The following is a 17,371-nucleotide window of genomic DNA, read 5'->3' as shown; positions in this document are numbered from 1 at the left end:
GGTGCCAAGTGTGTGTGGCGGCACCCAGGTGAGGAGTACAAAGACAAGTGTGTCTTGCCTACAGTCAAGCATGGTGGTGGGAGTGTCATGGTCTGGGGCTGCATGAGTGCTGCCAGCACTGGGGAGCTACAGTTCATTGAGGGAACCATAAATGCCAACATGTACTGTGACATACTGAAGCAGAGTATGATCCCCTCCCTTCGGAGACTGGGCTGCAGGGCAGATTTCCAACATGAGGACCCCAAACACCAAGATGACCACTGCCTTGCTAAAGAAGCTGAGGGTAAAGGTGATGCACTGGCCAAGCATGTCTCCAGACCTAAACCCTATTGAGCATCTGTGGGGCATCTTCAAACAGAAGGTGGAGAAGCTCAAGGTCTCCAACATCCACCAGCTCCGTGATGTCTTCATGGAGGAGTGGAAGAGGACACTTAGGCCCCTTTCACACGGGCGATCCGGTCCGCCTGTCAGTTTTTCAGGCAGACCTGATCGGATGCTCCATGCATCCCTAAGGGGCAGCGGGTGTCCGATCCTGTCCATGAAATCCAGAAACCCTATTTTCCATCCCGTTGGATGGATTTTATCGGATGGGATCAGATGAAAATGGACAGGCGGTCCGTTCTCATCCGATCTCCCCATATAGGACAGCGGGGATCTGACAGCTCCGTCCCAGCACACAGAGCGGAGAGGGAGCTGTCATCCCCCTGCTCAGCGGGGATCAGCGGGTCAATCCCCCGCTGAGCAGAACGGACTCTGTCGGGTGCGCCGCCTGTGTGAAAGAGGCCTTAATGCGATTTTTTTTTACCAAAGTCATGTAGCAAAATTCACATGAAGAAATGTGTTTTATAGCAGAAAAGAAAAAATATTGTTTTTTTTTTTTTCAAAAATTTCTGTCTTTTTTGGTTTATATTGCAAAAAACAAAAAGCCCAGTGATGGCCAAATACCATCAAAAGAAAGTTCTATTTGTGTGGAAAAAGAAAAGGGATCTAAATTTTATATGTGTACAATGTTGCATTACTGTGCAATTACCAGTTAAAGTAGTGCAGTGCTAAATAGCAAAAAATGCCTTGGTCATGAGGGGTAAAACCTTCCGGAGGTATATCTATAGCAGCATCACAGGGTTACTTATTGAATAAAGTGGACCTGTAGCTCTACAAGTGTGCGTGAATAGATTCCTGACATGTCACATTGTACAGAAACTCTGTCATTTCTTTTAAAGGGCTTCACCTGTTATTAAAAAGCCATTTATGGGCTTCAGTCCATTGACTTTGCCTAGGCTGACATAGAATCATCAACCTACTTTTCTCAGCCAGTGTTTAGATTGCAACAATGTAACTCTGCAGCAATTCACAAGGTGAGAAACTAAAGCAGGGGGCTGATCTGTGTCCAACATTTGTGTACATTGTAAATTAACATATAAAGCTACTGCGCTGGCAGACCCTTAGCCCCCTTTCACACTTGTGCGACTTTGACGCAACTTGAAGCAATGCCTCTGCAAGCGTGAGGTCTATGGACTTCAAGTCGCATCAAAGTTGGACCAAAGTAGTGCAGGGACCAATTTGAAGTCACTGCGACTTGAAGTCGCACAGATATGAATGGTACTCATTGGAACTCATTGGGTATGACTTGTCATGCGACTTTACAGTCCCAAGTTGCAGGACAAGTTGCACATGTGTGAAAGGAACCTTAACCACTTCTGGACCGGAAGGATTTGCCCCTTTAATGACCAGGCCATATTGCGATTCGGCACTTCGTTATTTTAATGGACAATTGCGCGGTCCTGTGACGCTGTACCCAAATAAAATTGATGTCCTTTTTTTCGCACACATAGAGCTTTCTTTTGGTGGTATTTGATCACCTCCGCAATCTTTTTTTCTGCACTATAAACAAAAAAATAGCGACAATTCTGAAAAAAAAAAAAAACAATATTTTTCACATTCTGCTCTATAACATTCCCAAAAAAAATGTAAAAATCAACATTTTTTAACATTTTAGACCAATTTGTTTTCTGCTACATATTTTTGGTAAAAAAACAAAACAAAATCGCAATAAGCGTATTTTGATTGGTTTGTGCAAAAGTTATTGTGTCTACAAACTTTTAGATTGTAAGCTCTTTTTAGATTGTAAGCTCTAACGAGCAGGGCCCTCTGATTCCTTTTGTTCCAAATTGTAGTGTAACTGTAATGTCTGCCCTCATTTTGTTAAGCGCTGCGCAAACTGTTGGCGCTATATAAATCCTGTATAATAATAATAATAATAATACAAACTAGGGGAAAGATCATTATTTTTTTTTTTTTACTAGTAATGGAGGCGATCTGCAATTTTTAGCAGGACTGCGACATTGCGGCGGACAAATCGGACCCCTAACTGATATTTTTGACACTTTTGGGGGGACCAGTGATATTACTACAGTAATCAGTGCTAAAAATATGTACTGTTACTGTAATAATGACACTGGCAGTGAAGGGGTTAACACAGTGGGTGATCAAGGGGTTAAATGTGAGCCTAGTGGAGTGTTTACTAACTGTATGGGGGTTGGGCTTGTGAAATAACCATAGAGACATGTGTTCCTATATAGAAGGATCACAGGAGCTCTGTGATCATTCCAGAGAGAAGAACGGTCAGCTGTGTTTACTATAGCTGACCGTCCTCTCTCAGCGGTGGGAATGATCGCGGGTGTCAGATGGTAATCGGAGCTGCCGGCCCCGTGCATCGGAGTCCTCGCTGCCGAGTGGGGGCGGGACACTCGCCCCCTAGCTGCAGGAGCGCAATTGACGTACAGCTACGTAGGTTCGCACAGGAGGGGCTGCCTGCCAAAGTAAATCTGCGGCGGGCGGTCCTTAAGTGGTTAAAACATTAGTCTAGGTAAGTCCAGATAAAGATCACTATGAATCCAGGCTCTATTCACATACAGGCGTCTCATATCGTGGGCAGAATTTCTGCCCGCAATCCCAAACCATTGCAAGTTGCGGGATGCCCGTGCGATTCCCATGACTTGCAATGGCACCCCAAACGCGGCGCGATTTTGCCACGATTGTCCCGATGAATCGCGGTAAAATCACACAAACAGAATCGCGGGGCCCCTGTCACCCAAAAAAAGGAAAAATTTTGGGCGACAGGCGTCCCACGATTCTGTTTGCGCGTATTTACCGCGATTCGTTGGGCGACAATTGTGGCAAAATAGCGCTGTGTTTGGGGTGCCATTGCAAGTCACAGGAATCGCACGGGCGTCCCGCGACCTGGAAGTGGTTCGCGATCGCGGGCAGGATCGTAGCAATTCTGCCTGCGATACGAGACGCCTATATGTGAATGGAGCCTCAGGGTAACGATTGCTGCTCCTCCTGATTCATGTATTAGGTGACCTAATGCATATAAAAAACAACAAACAAACAAACACAAGAGGGCGCCACCATCTAAATATAGATGATTTAGGCCAGGTTCCCACCCTATGCATTTTTTAGTGCATTTTCAGTTTTGCAGAAACACACTAGAGTCCATTTAACATGGCTTGCTATGGGTCACGTTCACATCTGTGTGTTTTATGGAAAGGGACAGGGACTTTTTTATGGTTTTTGGTTCCATAGACTTCAATGATCAAAAACGTGCATTGAAAAGCGCAAAATGCCCTTAGAATATTCAAACTGCAACCTGCATATGTGTGAACCGGGCCTTAATAAAGGAAAGGATTAAAAACAAAATTGTACTCACTGCAATAAAAAAGATGTAGAGGGTGTCAAACTCCAAAGGGAAGTCACTTGTGAAGCGACCACTAGCTGCAGAGATCGGCAGGAAAGCGACTGGGATCTGCAGGGAAGTTGCTGGAGAGAACCGCCGCTCAGCAGGCGGGCTGAAACGCAACCATCTTAGATGGAAGAATCAGCGGCTTCCAGGTAGTTGTGCTTCCTGCTGCTTTACCCAGAAGCTGCTGATTTATCCATCTTAGACGCTTGTGTCTCAGCCCGCTGGAGAGAACCGCCACTTCCCTGCACAGCTCTGCAGATCCCAGTCGCTTTCCTGCCGATCTCTGCAGCTAGCGGTCGCTTCACAGGTGACTTCCTTTTGGAGCTTGACACACTCTACATCTTTTTTAATGCAGTGGGTGCAATTTGTTTTTAACCCTTTCCTTTATTAACCACTTGTCTCAATTTCAGCTGTGACATTCAGATAGTGGGGTCAGAATTTGGCGTAAACAACATGAAAGCATGGATCCATCCTGCCTTGTATCAATGGTTCAGGCTGGTGGTGGTGGGGTACTGGTGTGGGGGATATTTTCTTGGCACACTTTGGACCCCTTAATACCAACTGAGCATCCTTTAACCACTTGCCGACTGCTCACTCGAGCTCTACTGCGGCAAAGTGGTTAGTTATCGTCCAGCGACGTAGACCTACGTCACTGGACACCTCCCCTTGTGGGCGGCGCTTGCGCGCCGCTGGAGGCTCGCTCCCGCTGTTTTCAGTCACAGCGGGAGTCAGGCCAGGGCGATTGCCGCTGCTCTTCCCCGATCGTCTGGGAATCGAGTTTGGAGATCCGCCCGCCTGTGTAAACAGAGCGGGCGGATCTCCTAAGTGACAGGGAGTGACAGATTGCAGGATTCAGCATAGCTGAAGCTGCGATCTGTCCCTGTGTCACTCAGTCCCCTCCCCCCACACACGTTAGTAAGCACCAGGCATACATTAACCCCTCCCTCTCCAATAAAATTAACCCCTTCCCTGCAGTGTCATTTTTACAGTAACAGTGCATATATATAGCACTGATTACTGCAGTAATGTCACTGGTACCCCCAAAAGTGTCAAAAATGTCAGTCAAGGGTCCGATCTGTCCGCCGCAATGTCGCAGTCCCGCAAAAAAAAAAAAATCGCAAATCGCCGCCATTACTCGTTAAAAAAAAAACACCAAAAATGACAAAAATCCTTCCCTTAGTTAGTAAACGCAATTATTTTTGCGCAAATCAAAATACGCTTATTGTGATTTTTTTTTACCAAACATAGGTAGCAGAAAACAAATTGGCCAAAAATTTTAAAAAATGTAGATTTTTACATTTTTTTGGGGGGGAAATGTTAAAAATATTGCTATTTTTTCAAAATAAACACTCTTTTTTTGTTTATAGCGCAAAAAGTAAAAATCGCACAGGAGATTTAAATACCACCAAAAGAAAGCTCTGTTTGTGGGGAAAAAAAGGACGTTTGTTTGGGTACAGTGTCGCACGACCGCGCAATTGTCCGTTAAAGTCGCACAGCGCCGAATCACAAAAAGTGGCCCAGACGTAAGACAGCAAAATCCTCCAGTGGTAAAGTGGACCTACGACCTACCTGAGTATTGTTGCTGACCATGTCCATCCCTTTATGACTACAGTGTCCCCATCTTCTGATGGCTCCTTCCGCAGGATAATGCCCCATGTCACAAAGCTCAAATCATCTCACCACTGGTTTCTTCACCATGACAATGAGGTCACTGTACCCCACTGGCCTCCACACTCACCACATCTCATCCAATAGATTAAGTGATATTTTATTTTATACTTTCTTTGATATTTTCTTTTATTTTTTCTACTTGACCCTTGAGTCACTTCCATATCTGGCCATTAAAGTCCCTTCCAGAGGCATCCTCTTTGTTCTTCTCTATTTTTGGGATGTGGGCCTTATCTCTGAATTGATCAAACCTTCATTCCCTTTACCAATACAGCACCTTTGGAATGTGATGGAATGGGAGATTGGCATCATGGATGTGAAGCCGACATATCTGCAGCAACTGCGTGATGCTATCATGTCACTATAGACCAAAATCTCTGAGGAATGTTTCCAACACCTTATTGAATCTATTTCAAGAAGAATGAAGGCAGTTCTGAAGGCAAATGGGGGTCTGATCCGGTACTAGCAAGGTGTACCTAATAGGGATCGACCAGGGGCCGATATGCACTTTCTCCGATATATCGGAATCGGCCACCAAGGTGACCGATATTTCAGGAAAATGCTTGTACCGGATTGATGCCTGCAGCTAGAGGTATCACCCCGGTACCGGTGTCCATAGCCGATGGTCGGCTGTCTTGTAATGAGAAGCCCCTCGGCTGTCATTACAAGGAGCAGAAGGGGACGTCCGCCCCCTCCCACCGCCTTCTGGGGCTTGCCCGGGTCTCCCGTTCCACCGGGAGACCCGGGCAACCAGCCTGCATGGCCGCCGAAGACCCGATAAGAGCCGCATTCGGCTCTGATCGGGTCTCCATGCAAAAACCCGGAAGTGATGTCATGACATCACTTCCGGGTACTCGGTGCCAGATCCAAAAAAATTACAGCATTCAAACCAGCCAAACTTGGCGTTTTGAATGCTTTAAATGCAGAGGAGGGGTTTGGGGTCTTTTAGACCCTCAGATCCCTCCACAAGAGTACCTGTGAAAAAAAAAAAATGTTTTTTAAATGTACGAAAATATCGGCCAAAATCAGCTGATCCCGATATGTGATGACCAAAATATCGGTATCGGCAATGAAAAAACTATATCGGTTGATCACTAACTTTTGCGCTATAAACATAAAAAAAAGAGCGACAATTTTGAAAAAAAAAACACAATATATTTTACTTTCCGCTATAAAACATTCCCAATAAAAAAATTTAAAAAAATCAAATTTTTTCATCAGTTTAGGCCAATATTACATATTTTTGGTTAAAAAAAATCCTAAAAAGCGTATTGGTTCTGAAGGCAAATGGGGTCCAACCCGGTACTAGCAAGGTGTACCCAATAAAGTGCCGGTGAGGGTCTAAGTGAAGCACTGCAAAAATTGACGGCGCTATGTCCAGGGGAGGACTGGGCCAGGGGGCAGGGGGGCAATTGCCCCCTGGGCCGCTCTGATACCATATGAAAGGCTGCACTACTTCTGCCAAAGACATGCCTAAAGGATTCCTGGTGAAGAGAAGTAAAAAGTCCCCACTGCTGACCTACTGAGTGTGAGTTGAAGACCAGCATGGATAGTGTAAACTATGTCTGAGCAGAGGGCGGTTCCATGCCCCACTGGAGACTCTTCTCCCCCAGCCAGCCACAACCGATCTGTCCCAGCTCTCTCCAACCGCCCCCTGCTGGCCAGGTCGGGAACCCGATTTCAGCCGGTGAGTAGAGAGTACCTGGAGCAGGGTTTCAGCCTGGAATGGGGGTCAGGAGGGGGCCAGGAAGAGGGAGAGTGGGAGGGTGGCTGCACCATGGACCTTTGGTTTGTACTTGCCCCCTGGGCCAAAAGTTGCCAGTTAGCCCCTGGCTATGTCAGTACCTGTACTAATATTTTGGCTGCAGCTCATTAACTTGTAGTTATAAAAGCCAGGCAACTAGCATTTGCAGCAGTAGCCTCTGTGTTTCTCATGACAGGTGTCCCTTTAGGTGACATGTCGCAGGGGCTTACCCTTACCTTTGTCATCCTGAGTGGCCATACCACGGCGGCCTGTTAGCTGTTCTAGTGATGTTCACCGGCCGCTCGCTGTCAGTCCTCTGTACCACCTATAGCAGACAACCCTCCGACTACCATCAGATGCATGATAGTTTAACTGTATCCCTGTATCTGCCAACCAAGGAGAACGCAGGTAGGAAACTCCTTTGTTACCCCAAATGACAGCCAGCGAACAGAGGAAAGCGCGTCCCAGTATCCTGGTGACATCCCGAGAGAAGAGGAGCTGCTGGCGGGATCAGGTGTCCACCGCGCGGATACAGTTACTGAAATAGTCATGATATACAGCTGTCTGCATGACACACTGATACTCCTGTGTAGCCGGACCAGGCAGGTACTGCGAAAGAGGTAGAAATCATTGTTAACGTTGGGTGACATCATTATTATCAAAAAAATGGCTAAAGTCAGCAAATCAACAAATGAATTCCTAAAGCAGTATTAAACGCAAAACCAAAAATATAATATATTGCAGCTTACCAATCATTAGATGTGGCTGCATTTGCTTTCTCTTTTTAGGCTTTTATTTGTCCCTCTGTTTTCAACTGGTAATCTTTTGGTGTGTGTCAAAAATGCACAACCTAACAGAAGTCTATGGGACTGCAGCTAAAGCTGCAGGTAATCGCTGACACATCCGAGATACAACCATAAAACAGCGCACGAGAGGGAACCTGGCCTAAGAGTTAAGGGCCTTTCACACGGGCTTTCTGCCTGGCAGACTCCGTTTTGCTCAGCGGGGATCAGGGCTGGCCCAAGACATTGTGCTGCCTGGGTCCAAGAATGAAATGCTGCCCCCCCCCTCTCAGGGCTGGCCCAAGACATTGTGCTGCCTGGGTCCGAGAATAGGACTATGAAAGCAGTCAGAGGAGTGTGAGTGTGTACGGAGTGACAGCAGGAGCAGGACAGAGCAGACACTGGGCAGATGAGCGCACCAGGCTTTCTACTGTCTATAGTGCCACAGTGCCCTGCAGTGCTGCAAGCATGGTACAGGAGAATGTGGGGCTGCAGACATGGTACAGGAGAATGTAGGGCTGCGGGCATGGTACAGGAGAATGCAGGGCTGCGGGCATGGTACAGAACAAAGCAGGGCTGCGGACATGGTACAGGAGAATGCAGGGCTGCGGACATGGTACAGGAGAATGCAGTGCTGCGGGCATAATACAGAAGAATGCAGGGCTGTAGGCATGGTACAGGAGAAAACAGGGCTGTGGGCATGGTACAGGAGAATGCAGGGCTGCGGGCATGGTACAGGAGAATGCGGGGCTGCGGGCATGGTACAGGAGAATGCAGGGCTGTGGGCATGGTACAGAAGAATGCGGGGCCGTGGGCATGGCACAGGAGAATGCGGGGCTGCGGGCATGGTACAGGAGAATGCGGGGCTGCGGATATGGTACAGGAGAATGCCGGGCTGCATGCATGGTACAGGAGAATATGGGGCTGCATGCATGGTACAGGAGAATGCGGGGCTGCGGGCATGGTACAGGAAAATGCGGGGCTGCGGGCATGGTACAGGAGAATGCGGGGCTGCAGGCATGGTACAGGAGAATGCAGGGTGCGGGCATGGTACAGGAGAATGCAGGGCTGCGGGCATGGTGCATGAGAATGCGGGCTGCGGGCATGGTGCATGAGAATGCGGGGCTGTGGGCATGGTGCAAGAGAATGCAGTACTGCGGGCATGGTAGAGGAGAATGCGGGGCTGCGGGCATGGTAGAGGAGAATGCGGGTCTGTGGGCATGGTACAGGAGAATGCGGGGCTGCGGGCATGGTAGAGGAGAATGCGGGTCTGTGGGCATGGTACAGGAGAATGCGGGGCTGCGGGCATGGTGCATGAGAATGCGGGGCTGCGGGCATGGTGCATGAGAATGCGGGGCTGCGGGCATGGTACAGGAGAATGCGGGGCTGCGGGCATGGTGCATGAGAATGCGGGGCTGCGGGCATGGTGCATGAGAATGCGGGGCTGCGGGCATGGTACAGGAGAATGCGGGGCTGCGGGCATGGTGCATGAGAATGCGGGTAGCAGACATGCGTCAAAATGAGCTAGAAATGTGCACTGAAAAAACATGCTGGCTCTCTGCGACCATAAAGGTTCTGGAGCTACGGTTGCTCTTACTGTGCCCAAGTAGCGCAAAGAGCAATCCTAGTATGCACAGTATAAAAACCAATCAGCTTTTAGCTTACAATTGTTAGTGCAAAGAGCAATGTTAACGCTCACAGTAACCTAGCAACCAATCAGGTTTCAGTTTATAGCTGTCATAGCAGCTAGTGCAAAAGAGTAAGGCTCCATGTACACGGGACGTTGTAAATGGCCGTTTAGGAGCAGTTGGGCGTTTTTTTTGTTATCTTATCTGTCCATGTACACAGGGTCGTTTACAGTCATTTGCAGGCAGTTGAGTTCAGGGACGTTTTTTGGAAAGCAATTATTTGCGTTCCAATGTGTGTTTCCCGGCGTTTCAAAAAGAAATAACGCGACTGAACGCGTCCGAACGCGATGACCCGCGTTTAGCGCTCGCGGTTTTTCCATTTTAAAGGGGAATGATTTTTTTGACCTCTAGGAACGGTTCTAAACGCAAACGCCCGCTAAACGCGGGTGCAAACGCGACCTAACGGACGTTTTAAACGTCCTAGAAATTCCAGCATTCAAAGGGACTTTTAACAACGTCCCGTGTACATGGAGCCTAATGGTCATGGACACAGCGCAGTTACCCATAGCAACCAATCAGCTTTTGTTTACAACTGTCATAGCCAGCGTAAAGAGTCATGGTAAGAGACAGCAATGTAACCCATAGTAACCAATCAGCTTTCTGATTATAGCTGTAATATCAGCTAGCGCAAAGAAGAGTGATGGTAAAGGACACAGACCAAAAACCCATAGCAACCAAACAGCTTTCTGTTTACAACTGTCATATCAGCCAGCGCAAAGAGTGATGGCAATAAACAGACTGCAACCAATAACAACCAATCAGCTTTCTGTTTATAGCTGTCAGATCAGCTAGCGCAAAGAGTGACAGTATTAGACAACGCTGTAACCCATAGCAACCAATCAGCTTTCTCTTTATAGCTGTCACATTGGCTAGTGAAAAGAGAAATGGTAATGCTTGCAGTGCAGTAACCCATAGCAACCAATCAGCTTTCTGTTTACAGATATATTGGCTAGCGCAAGAAGTAATAGTAATGCACACAGTGCAATAACTCATAGCAACCAATCAGCTTTCTGTTTACATATATATTGGCTAGCGAAACAAGTGATAGTAATGCACACAGTGCAATAATTCATAGCAACCAATCAGCTTTCTGTTTATAACTGTTATATCAGTCAGCGCAAAATGTGGCAGCAATAGACATCACTGTAACCCATAACAACCAATCCGCTTTCTCTTTATATCTGTCATATCAGCCAGCGCAAAGAGTGACGGTAATCGACAACGTTGTAACCCATAGCAACCAATCATCTTTCACTTTATAGCTATCATATCATCTAGCGCAAAGAGTGATGGTAATAGACAACACTGTAACCCATAGCAACCAATCATCTTTCTCTTTATATCTGTCATTTCGACCAGTGCAAAGAGTGACAGTAAAAGACAATGCTGTAACCCATGGCAACCAATCAGCTTTCTGTTTATAGCTGTCATATCAGCTAGCGCAAAGAGTAATCGTAATAGACAACGATGTAACCCATAGCAACCAATCATCTTTCTCTTTATAGCTGTCATGTCGGCTAGCGCAAAAAGTAATGGTAATAGACAACGCTGTAACCCATAACAACCAATCAGCTTTCTCTTTATATCTGTCATATCGGCCAGTGCAAAGAGTGATGGTAATGCACACAGTGCAGTAACCAATAGCAACCAATCAGCTTTCTGTTTACAGCTGTCATATCAGCAAAGCGAATTGGTAATTTGTGCAGCATAGTAATCTATAATGACCAATCAGATTTCAGTTAACGGCTGCAATGTTTTTTTTTGCCTTATTACCCATTGCGCCTTTGTTGCTCTTTTTAATACGTTGCTGAATGACCCTGCGACAGGTACACTTCACAACGCATTTCATGCCTAAAGCAGGAATAACACAACATGTTGACACTCGGCGGAGCGATGCAAGGACAATAAACCCCAGCTGAAGCCAATATATCAGGCATGCGCGCATTTCTCAAAAAATGTGGCCATACAGGTTTGGGAGCTCGGCGCGTTCTTTGTTTAATAATGGAAAGGCACCGCCAGGCGCACAATGACGATCCATAACGTTCTATAGATCCGCTGGCCACACAGGAGGAGACCCTGCTATCTATTAACAAAGGAGCCGAGTACTCTGACACTGCGTCTCGGATGACATTCACTTATTTATAAACAGCGGCTTGAGCTGACGCGCCGACCACGATTACCTTTTATTATTACGGTCTTGCTGCATCCGTGTGCTTAAAGCAAACGTACTGAGAGAAATAAGCAGCTGCCATAAGCGTCCTCATGCTGATCCTCCGGCTTGCTCGCTCACTGATTTGGAATACGCACCAATCAGCATATTTTTGTGCGCTGCAGTAAAGCGCAGTAATGTCGGCCATTTTTCTGCTCTGGATAAATGCAGGTCACATAGACAACAATTGGGCGCCATCCATACCACAATGCTGGTGTGACGTGTGGCGCGGCGTGTCTGCAATTTTCTGTAGCGCGCTGGATGCCGACACGCGTCAGCGCACTGCAGCACCATGCGCCACGCAGCTGTGTGGTGACATGAAGGAAGTGTCACTATTTGAAACTTCAAATAATGTTACAAAAAGGAAGCATGCGCTAGAATGTGCATCACACCCGCTTCCTGACGGAGCTCTCTCTGCTCTTCACCGAACAGTAAATCGCTACATTTTACTAGAAGAAAATCTAATTGTGCGCTACCTTAAGGCTGCATTCACATGTCAGCTTATAATCGCGGGCAGAACCGCCGCGGTTCCGCCCGCGATTCAGAGATTTATTGCAAATCGCGGGACGCCTAGCGTTGCCCGTTGATTTGCAATAGCCCCCCAAACGCCGAGCGATGTTGCCGCGATTTACGCCCGCCGAATCGCGGCAACATCGCGCAAACAAAATCGCGGGACGCAATACGCTCCAAAGAAGCTCTTGTACTTTTTTTTTTTATAAGCTGACATGTGAATGCAGCCTTAAAAAACCAACCTTGATAACCTAATACAAGCTACTGCTACCACCTAAATATGTTCCACGTCTACAAGATAAAATGAATGAATATATGCGATAGCGCTGCTAAAAATTAATAAATCACTTGTTAACCACTTGCCGACCGCCGCACGACTATTTACGGCGGCGGTCAGCCCCTCACAGGCAAAGCGACGTAGGGCTACGTCGCTAGCCTGTGAGGCTCTAGGGAGCGAGCGCGCGCTCCCGCGCGGTCACGTACTCTCCCGCGCGTGTGCCCGGCGGACCCGATGTCCGCCGGGCACTCACGATCGTCCGTTACACTGGGAGAAAGGCAGGCGGCTAATGTAAACAAAGCCACCTGTCATTCTCCCCTGTGTAAGAATAGTGATCATACGGTTCTGCTATGTAGGACCGTTGATCACTGTTCTTACACATCAAGCCACAGCCAATCACAGTTAGAATCACGCCCCTAGGACACACTTAACCCCTCCCTCTCCAATACAGTTAACCCCTTCCCTGTCAGTGTCATTTTTGCAATAACAGTGCATATGTATAGCACTGATTACTGCAGTAATGTCACTGGTAACCCCAAAAGTGTCAAAAATGTCAGTCAGGGGTCCGATCTGTCCGCCGCAATGTTCGCAGTCCCGCAAAAAAAAAAAAAAAATCGCAGATCGCCGCCATTACTCGTTAAAAAAAAAACACCAAAAATGACAGAAATATTTCCCTTAGTTAGTAAACGCAATAACTTTTGCGCAAACCAATCAAAATACACTTATTGCGATTTTTTTTTACCAAAAATATGTAGCAGAAAACAAATTGGCCAAAAATTTAAAAAAATTTAGATTTTTACATTTTTTTGGGGGGGGAATTTCATATAAAAAAAAACGTGAAAAATATTGTTATTTTTTCAAAATTTATGCTTCTTTTTTGTTTATAGCGCAAAAAGTAAAAATTTGCAGAGGTGATCAAATACCACCAAAAGAAAGCTCTGTTTGTGGGGAAAAAAGGGCGTTAATTTCGTTTGGGTACGGCGTCGCACGGCCGCGCAATTGTCAGTTAAAGTCGCACAGCGCCGAATCGCAAAAAAGTGGCCTGGACGTAAGACAGCAAAATCCTCCGGTGGTAAAGTGGTTAAAAAACCAACCTTGATAACCTAATACAAGCTACTGCTACCACCTAAATGTGTTCCACATCTGCAAGATAAAATGAATGAATATATGTGATAGCGCTGTAAAAAATTAATAAATCACTTGTTAAGAAAACAGTGTTTAAACATACAGTGGTGATCGAAAGTTTGGGCACCCCAGGTAAAAAAATTTGTATTAATGTGCATAAAGAAGCCAAGAAAGATGAAAAAATCTCCAAAAGGAATCAAATTACAGATTAGACATTCTTATAATATGTCAACAAAAGTGAAATTTTATTTCCATCATTTACACTTTAAAAAAAAAACAGAAAACTACAAAATGGCGTCTGCAAAAGTTTGGGCACCCTGCAGAATTAATATCTTGTACTGCCCCCTTTGGTAAGTATCACAGCTTGTAAACGCTTTTTGTAGAGTCTTTCAATTCTTGTTTGAGGTATCTTTGCCCATTCTTCCTTACAAAAGTCTTCCAGTTCTTTGAGATTCCTGGGCTGTCTGTCACGCACTGCTCTTTTAAGGTCTATCCATAGATTTTCAATTATGTTGAGGTCAGGAGATTGTGAAGGCCATGGCAAAACCTTCAGTTTACGCCTCTTGATGTAATCCCCCCTGGATTTTGAGATGTGTTTAGGATCATTATCCATTTGTAGAAGCCATCCTCTCTTTAACCACTTAAGCCCCGGAGGATTTTACCCCCTTCCTGACCAGGGCCTATTTTACGATTCGGCACTGCGTGACTTTAATGGACGATTGCGCGGTCGTGCGACGCTGTACCTAAACGAAATTGACATCCTTTTTTTTTCCACAAACAGAGCTTTCTTTTGGTGGTATTTGATCACCTGTGCGATTTTTATTTTTTGCGCTATAAACAAAAAAAAGAGCGACAGTTTTGAAAAAAAAAAAACAATATTTTTCACATTTTTTTTTATATGAAATTCCCCCTCCTCCCCCCCCAAAAAAATGTGAAAATCTTAATTTTTTATCATTTTGGGCCAATTTGTTTTATGCTACCTATGTTTGGTAAAAAAAAAATCACAATAAGCGTGTTTTGATTGGTTTGCGCAAAAGTTGAAATTCTCAAAAAAAAAAAAAAAAAGGTAAAAATCCAAATTTTTTTAACATTTTAGGCCAAAAAAATTTTCTGCTACATATTTTTGGTAAAAAAAAAAAATCACAATAAGTGTATTTTGATTGGTTTGCGCAAAAGTTATTGCAATTAATAACTACGGGACAGATTTTTGTCATTTTTATTTTTTTTTTTTTAACGAGTAATGGCGGCGATATGCGATTTTTTTTTGAGGGAATGCGACATTGCGGCAGACAGATCGGACCCCGGACTGACATTTTTGACACTTTTGGGGGTACCAGTGACATTACTACAGTAATCAGTGCTATAAATATGCACTGTTACTGTAAAAATGACACTGGTAGTGAAGGGGTTAACTTTATTAGTGATCAAGGGGTTAAGTGTGTCCCTAGGGGCGTGATTCTAACTGTGGGGGGGCGTGGCTTGTGATGTAACCACAGAGACATACGATCCTACATAGCAGGATCATATAGTCTCTGCAGTTACACCAGGGAGAATGACAGGCGGCTGTGTTTACATTAGCCGCCTGCCTTTCTCCCTCTCCAGCGGGAGATTGCGAGTGACCGGCGGACATCGGAGCCGCCGGTCACTCGCGCGGGGATGTTAGTGAACGGGCGGGAGCGCGCTCGCCCCCTAGAGGCTCACGGGCGAGCGACGTACCCCTACGTCGCTTTGCCCAGTAGGGGCTGACCGCCACAGTAAATAGTCGTGCGGCGGACGGCAAGTGGTTAACGGACAATTGCGCGGTTGTGCGATGCTGTACCCAAATAAAATTGATGTCCTTTTTTTCCCCACAAATAGAGCTTTCTTTTTGGTATTTGATCAGCTATGCAATTTTTATTTTTTGCGCAATAAACAAAAAAAACCCCAAAAATTCTGAAAAAAATATATATATATTTTTCACTTTCTGCTACATAACATTCCCATAAAAAAAAAATTAAAATCTATTTTTTTTTCATCATTTTAGGCCAATTTGTATGCTGCTACAAATTTTTGCTAAAACAAAAATCCCAATAAGCGTTTTTTGATTGGTTTGGGCAAGTTATCACGTCTACAAATTAGGGGAAAGATTTATGTAATTTTCTTTTTTTTTTTACTAGTAATGGCGGCGATCAACGATTTTTAGCGGGACTGCGACATTGCGGCGGACAGATCGGACCCCTAACTGACATTTTTGACACTTTTGGGGGGGACCAGTGACATTACTACAGTAATCAGTGCTAAAAATATGCACTGTTACTGTAATAATGACACTGGCAGGGAAGGGGTTAACACCAGGGGCGATCAAAGGGTTAAATGTGTGCCTAGGGAGTGCTTTCTAACTGTTGGGGAGGGGCTTGTGGAATCAACACAGAGACCTGTGTTCCTATATAGGAGGAACACAGGTGCTCTGTGTTCATTCCAGAGAGAACAACGGTCTGCTGAGTTTACAGCAGCAGACCGTCGTTCTCTCTCCACGGGGAGTGATTGCGGGTGACCGGTGGCAATCGCACCCGCTGGCCCCATGGATCGGCTTCCCGGTTGCCTAATGGGGGCACGCGTGCCCCCAGTAGCGCTCCCGCGAACCGACGTACCTATATCAGTAAAAGCCAATTGAGGGGGCAGGAGGATGCTAGGAATGCGATTGGAGTGACTAGGGGGTCCAGAGGCCAATCGTTAGTGAATACACCCCCCCAGTATATAAGATAGCCCCGCCAAATCTCTGGCATTGTAATACAGGGATGTGGAAGAGAGTGGAAGCAGTTCTGTTACTCCTGCTGCAAAAGTGTCATTTAGCAATTATTAGTGTGAGGAAAGGGATATCTAGTGTAGTTAGGGTGCTATTTTCCACTATAGTTAGATTCAATAATCTAGTTTCTGTAGGGAAAGTGTTAAGTGTCAGGGTGACCGTAGTGTAGTGTAGGGTGAACTGACTCTGACTGCTATGGCAGGGTGACCAAACTCATCCATGTCAGGGTGACCGCCATAGAAAAAAGATCGTTTGTATTAGAATTGCAGTAGAGCAGGATAGTGGCTTCGCTACTTTCACAGCTGGCCGTTTTTGTTGCAGGCGTTTATTGGGCTTTTTTGTGGACGTCTTTGGAGGCAGGCATGACATCTGAACTTCTGTGTAGGGGTATATATACACACACACATGTATGTATATATACACATACACATATATAGGTGTGAAAGTAGCAGAACCCTATGCCTGCGCTAATGAAATTATTTGCAGGCATAGGGCTTCGCTCCTATCACACCTATATATGTGTATAAATAAATATATGTGTGTGTGTATATATACCCCTATACAGAAGTTCAGATGTTATGGCTGCCTCCAAAGACGCCCAAAAAAAACGCCTGCAACAACACACCTGGGCGTTTTTGTTGCAGGCGGTTTTTTTTGGGCATTTTTTGGGCGTCTTTGGAGGAAGGCATAACATCTGAACTTCTGTATAGGGGTATATATACACACACACACATATAGGTGTGATAGGAGCGAAGCCCTATGCCTGCAAATAATTTCATTAGTGCAGGCATAGGGTTCTGCTACTTTCACACCTATATATATGTATGTGTATATATACATA

General features: G+C 45.7%; 1 protein-coding gene across 1 annotated transcript in view; it reads right to left on the bottom strand.

Annotated features, from left to right (window-relative positions):
- The window catches only part of LOC309567677 (transmembrane protease serine 3-like), an 80,947-nt gene extending 73,198 nt beyond the window's left edge, over positions 1-7,749 (bottom strand). Inside the window, exon 1 of the mRNA XM_082273113.1 lies at positions 7,391-7,749. Within this exon, the coding sequence (XP_082129239.1) occupies positions 7,391-7,399 (9 nt within the window). The 5' untranslated portion in view covers positions 7,400-7,749. The remainder of the gene's footprint in view (positions 1-7,390) is intronic.
- Between the last annotated feature and the right edge of the window lie 9,622 nt (positions 7,750-17,371).

Source organism: Pelophylax lessonae, assembly GCF_965119305.1.
Source record: "Pelophylax lessonae genome assembly, chromosome: 12".
Classification (NCBI taxonomy): domain Eukaryota; kingdom Metazoa; phylum Chordata; class Amphibia; order Anura; family Ranidae; genus Pelophylax; species Pelophylax lessonae.
Note: the sequence above shows the minus strand (reverse complement) of the source record. Positions and strands in the feature narration are given on the sequence as shown.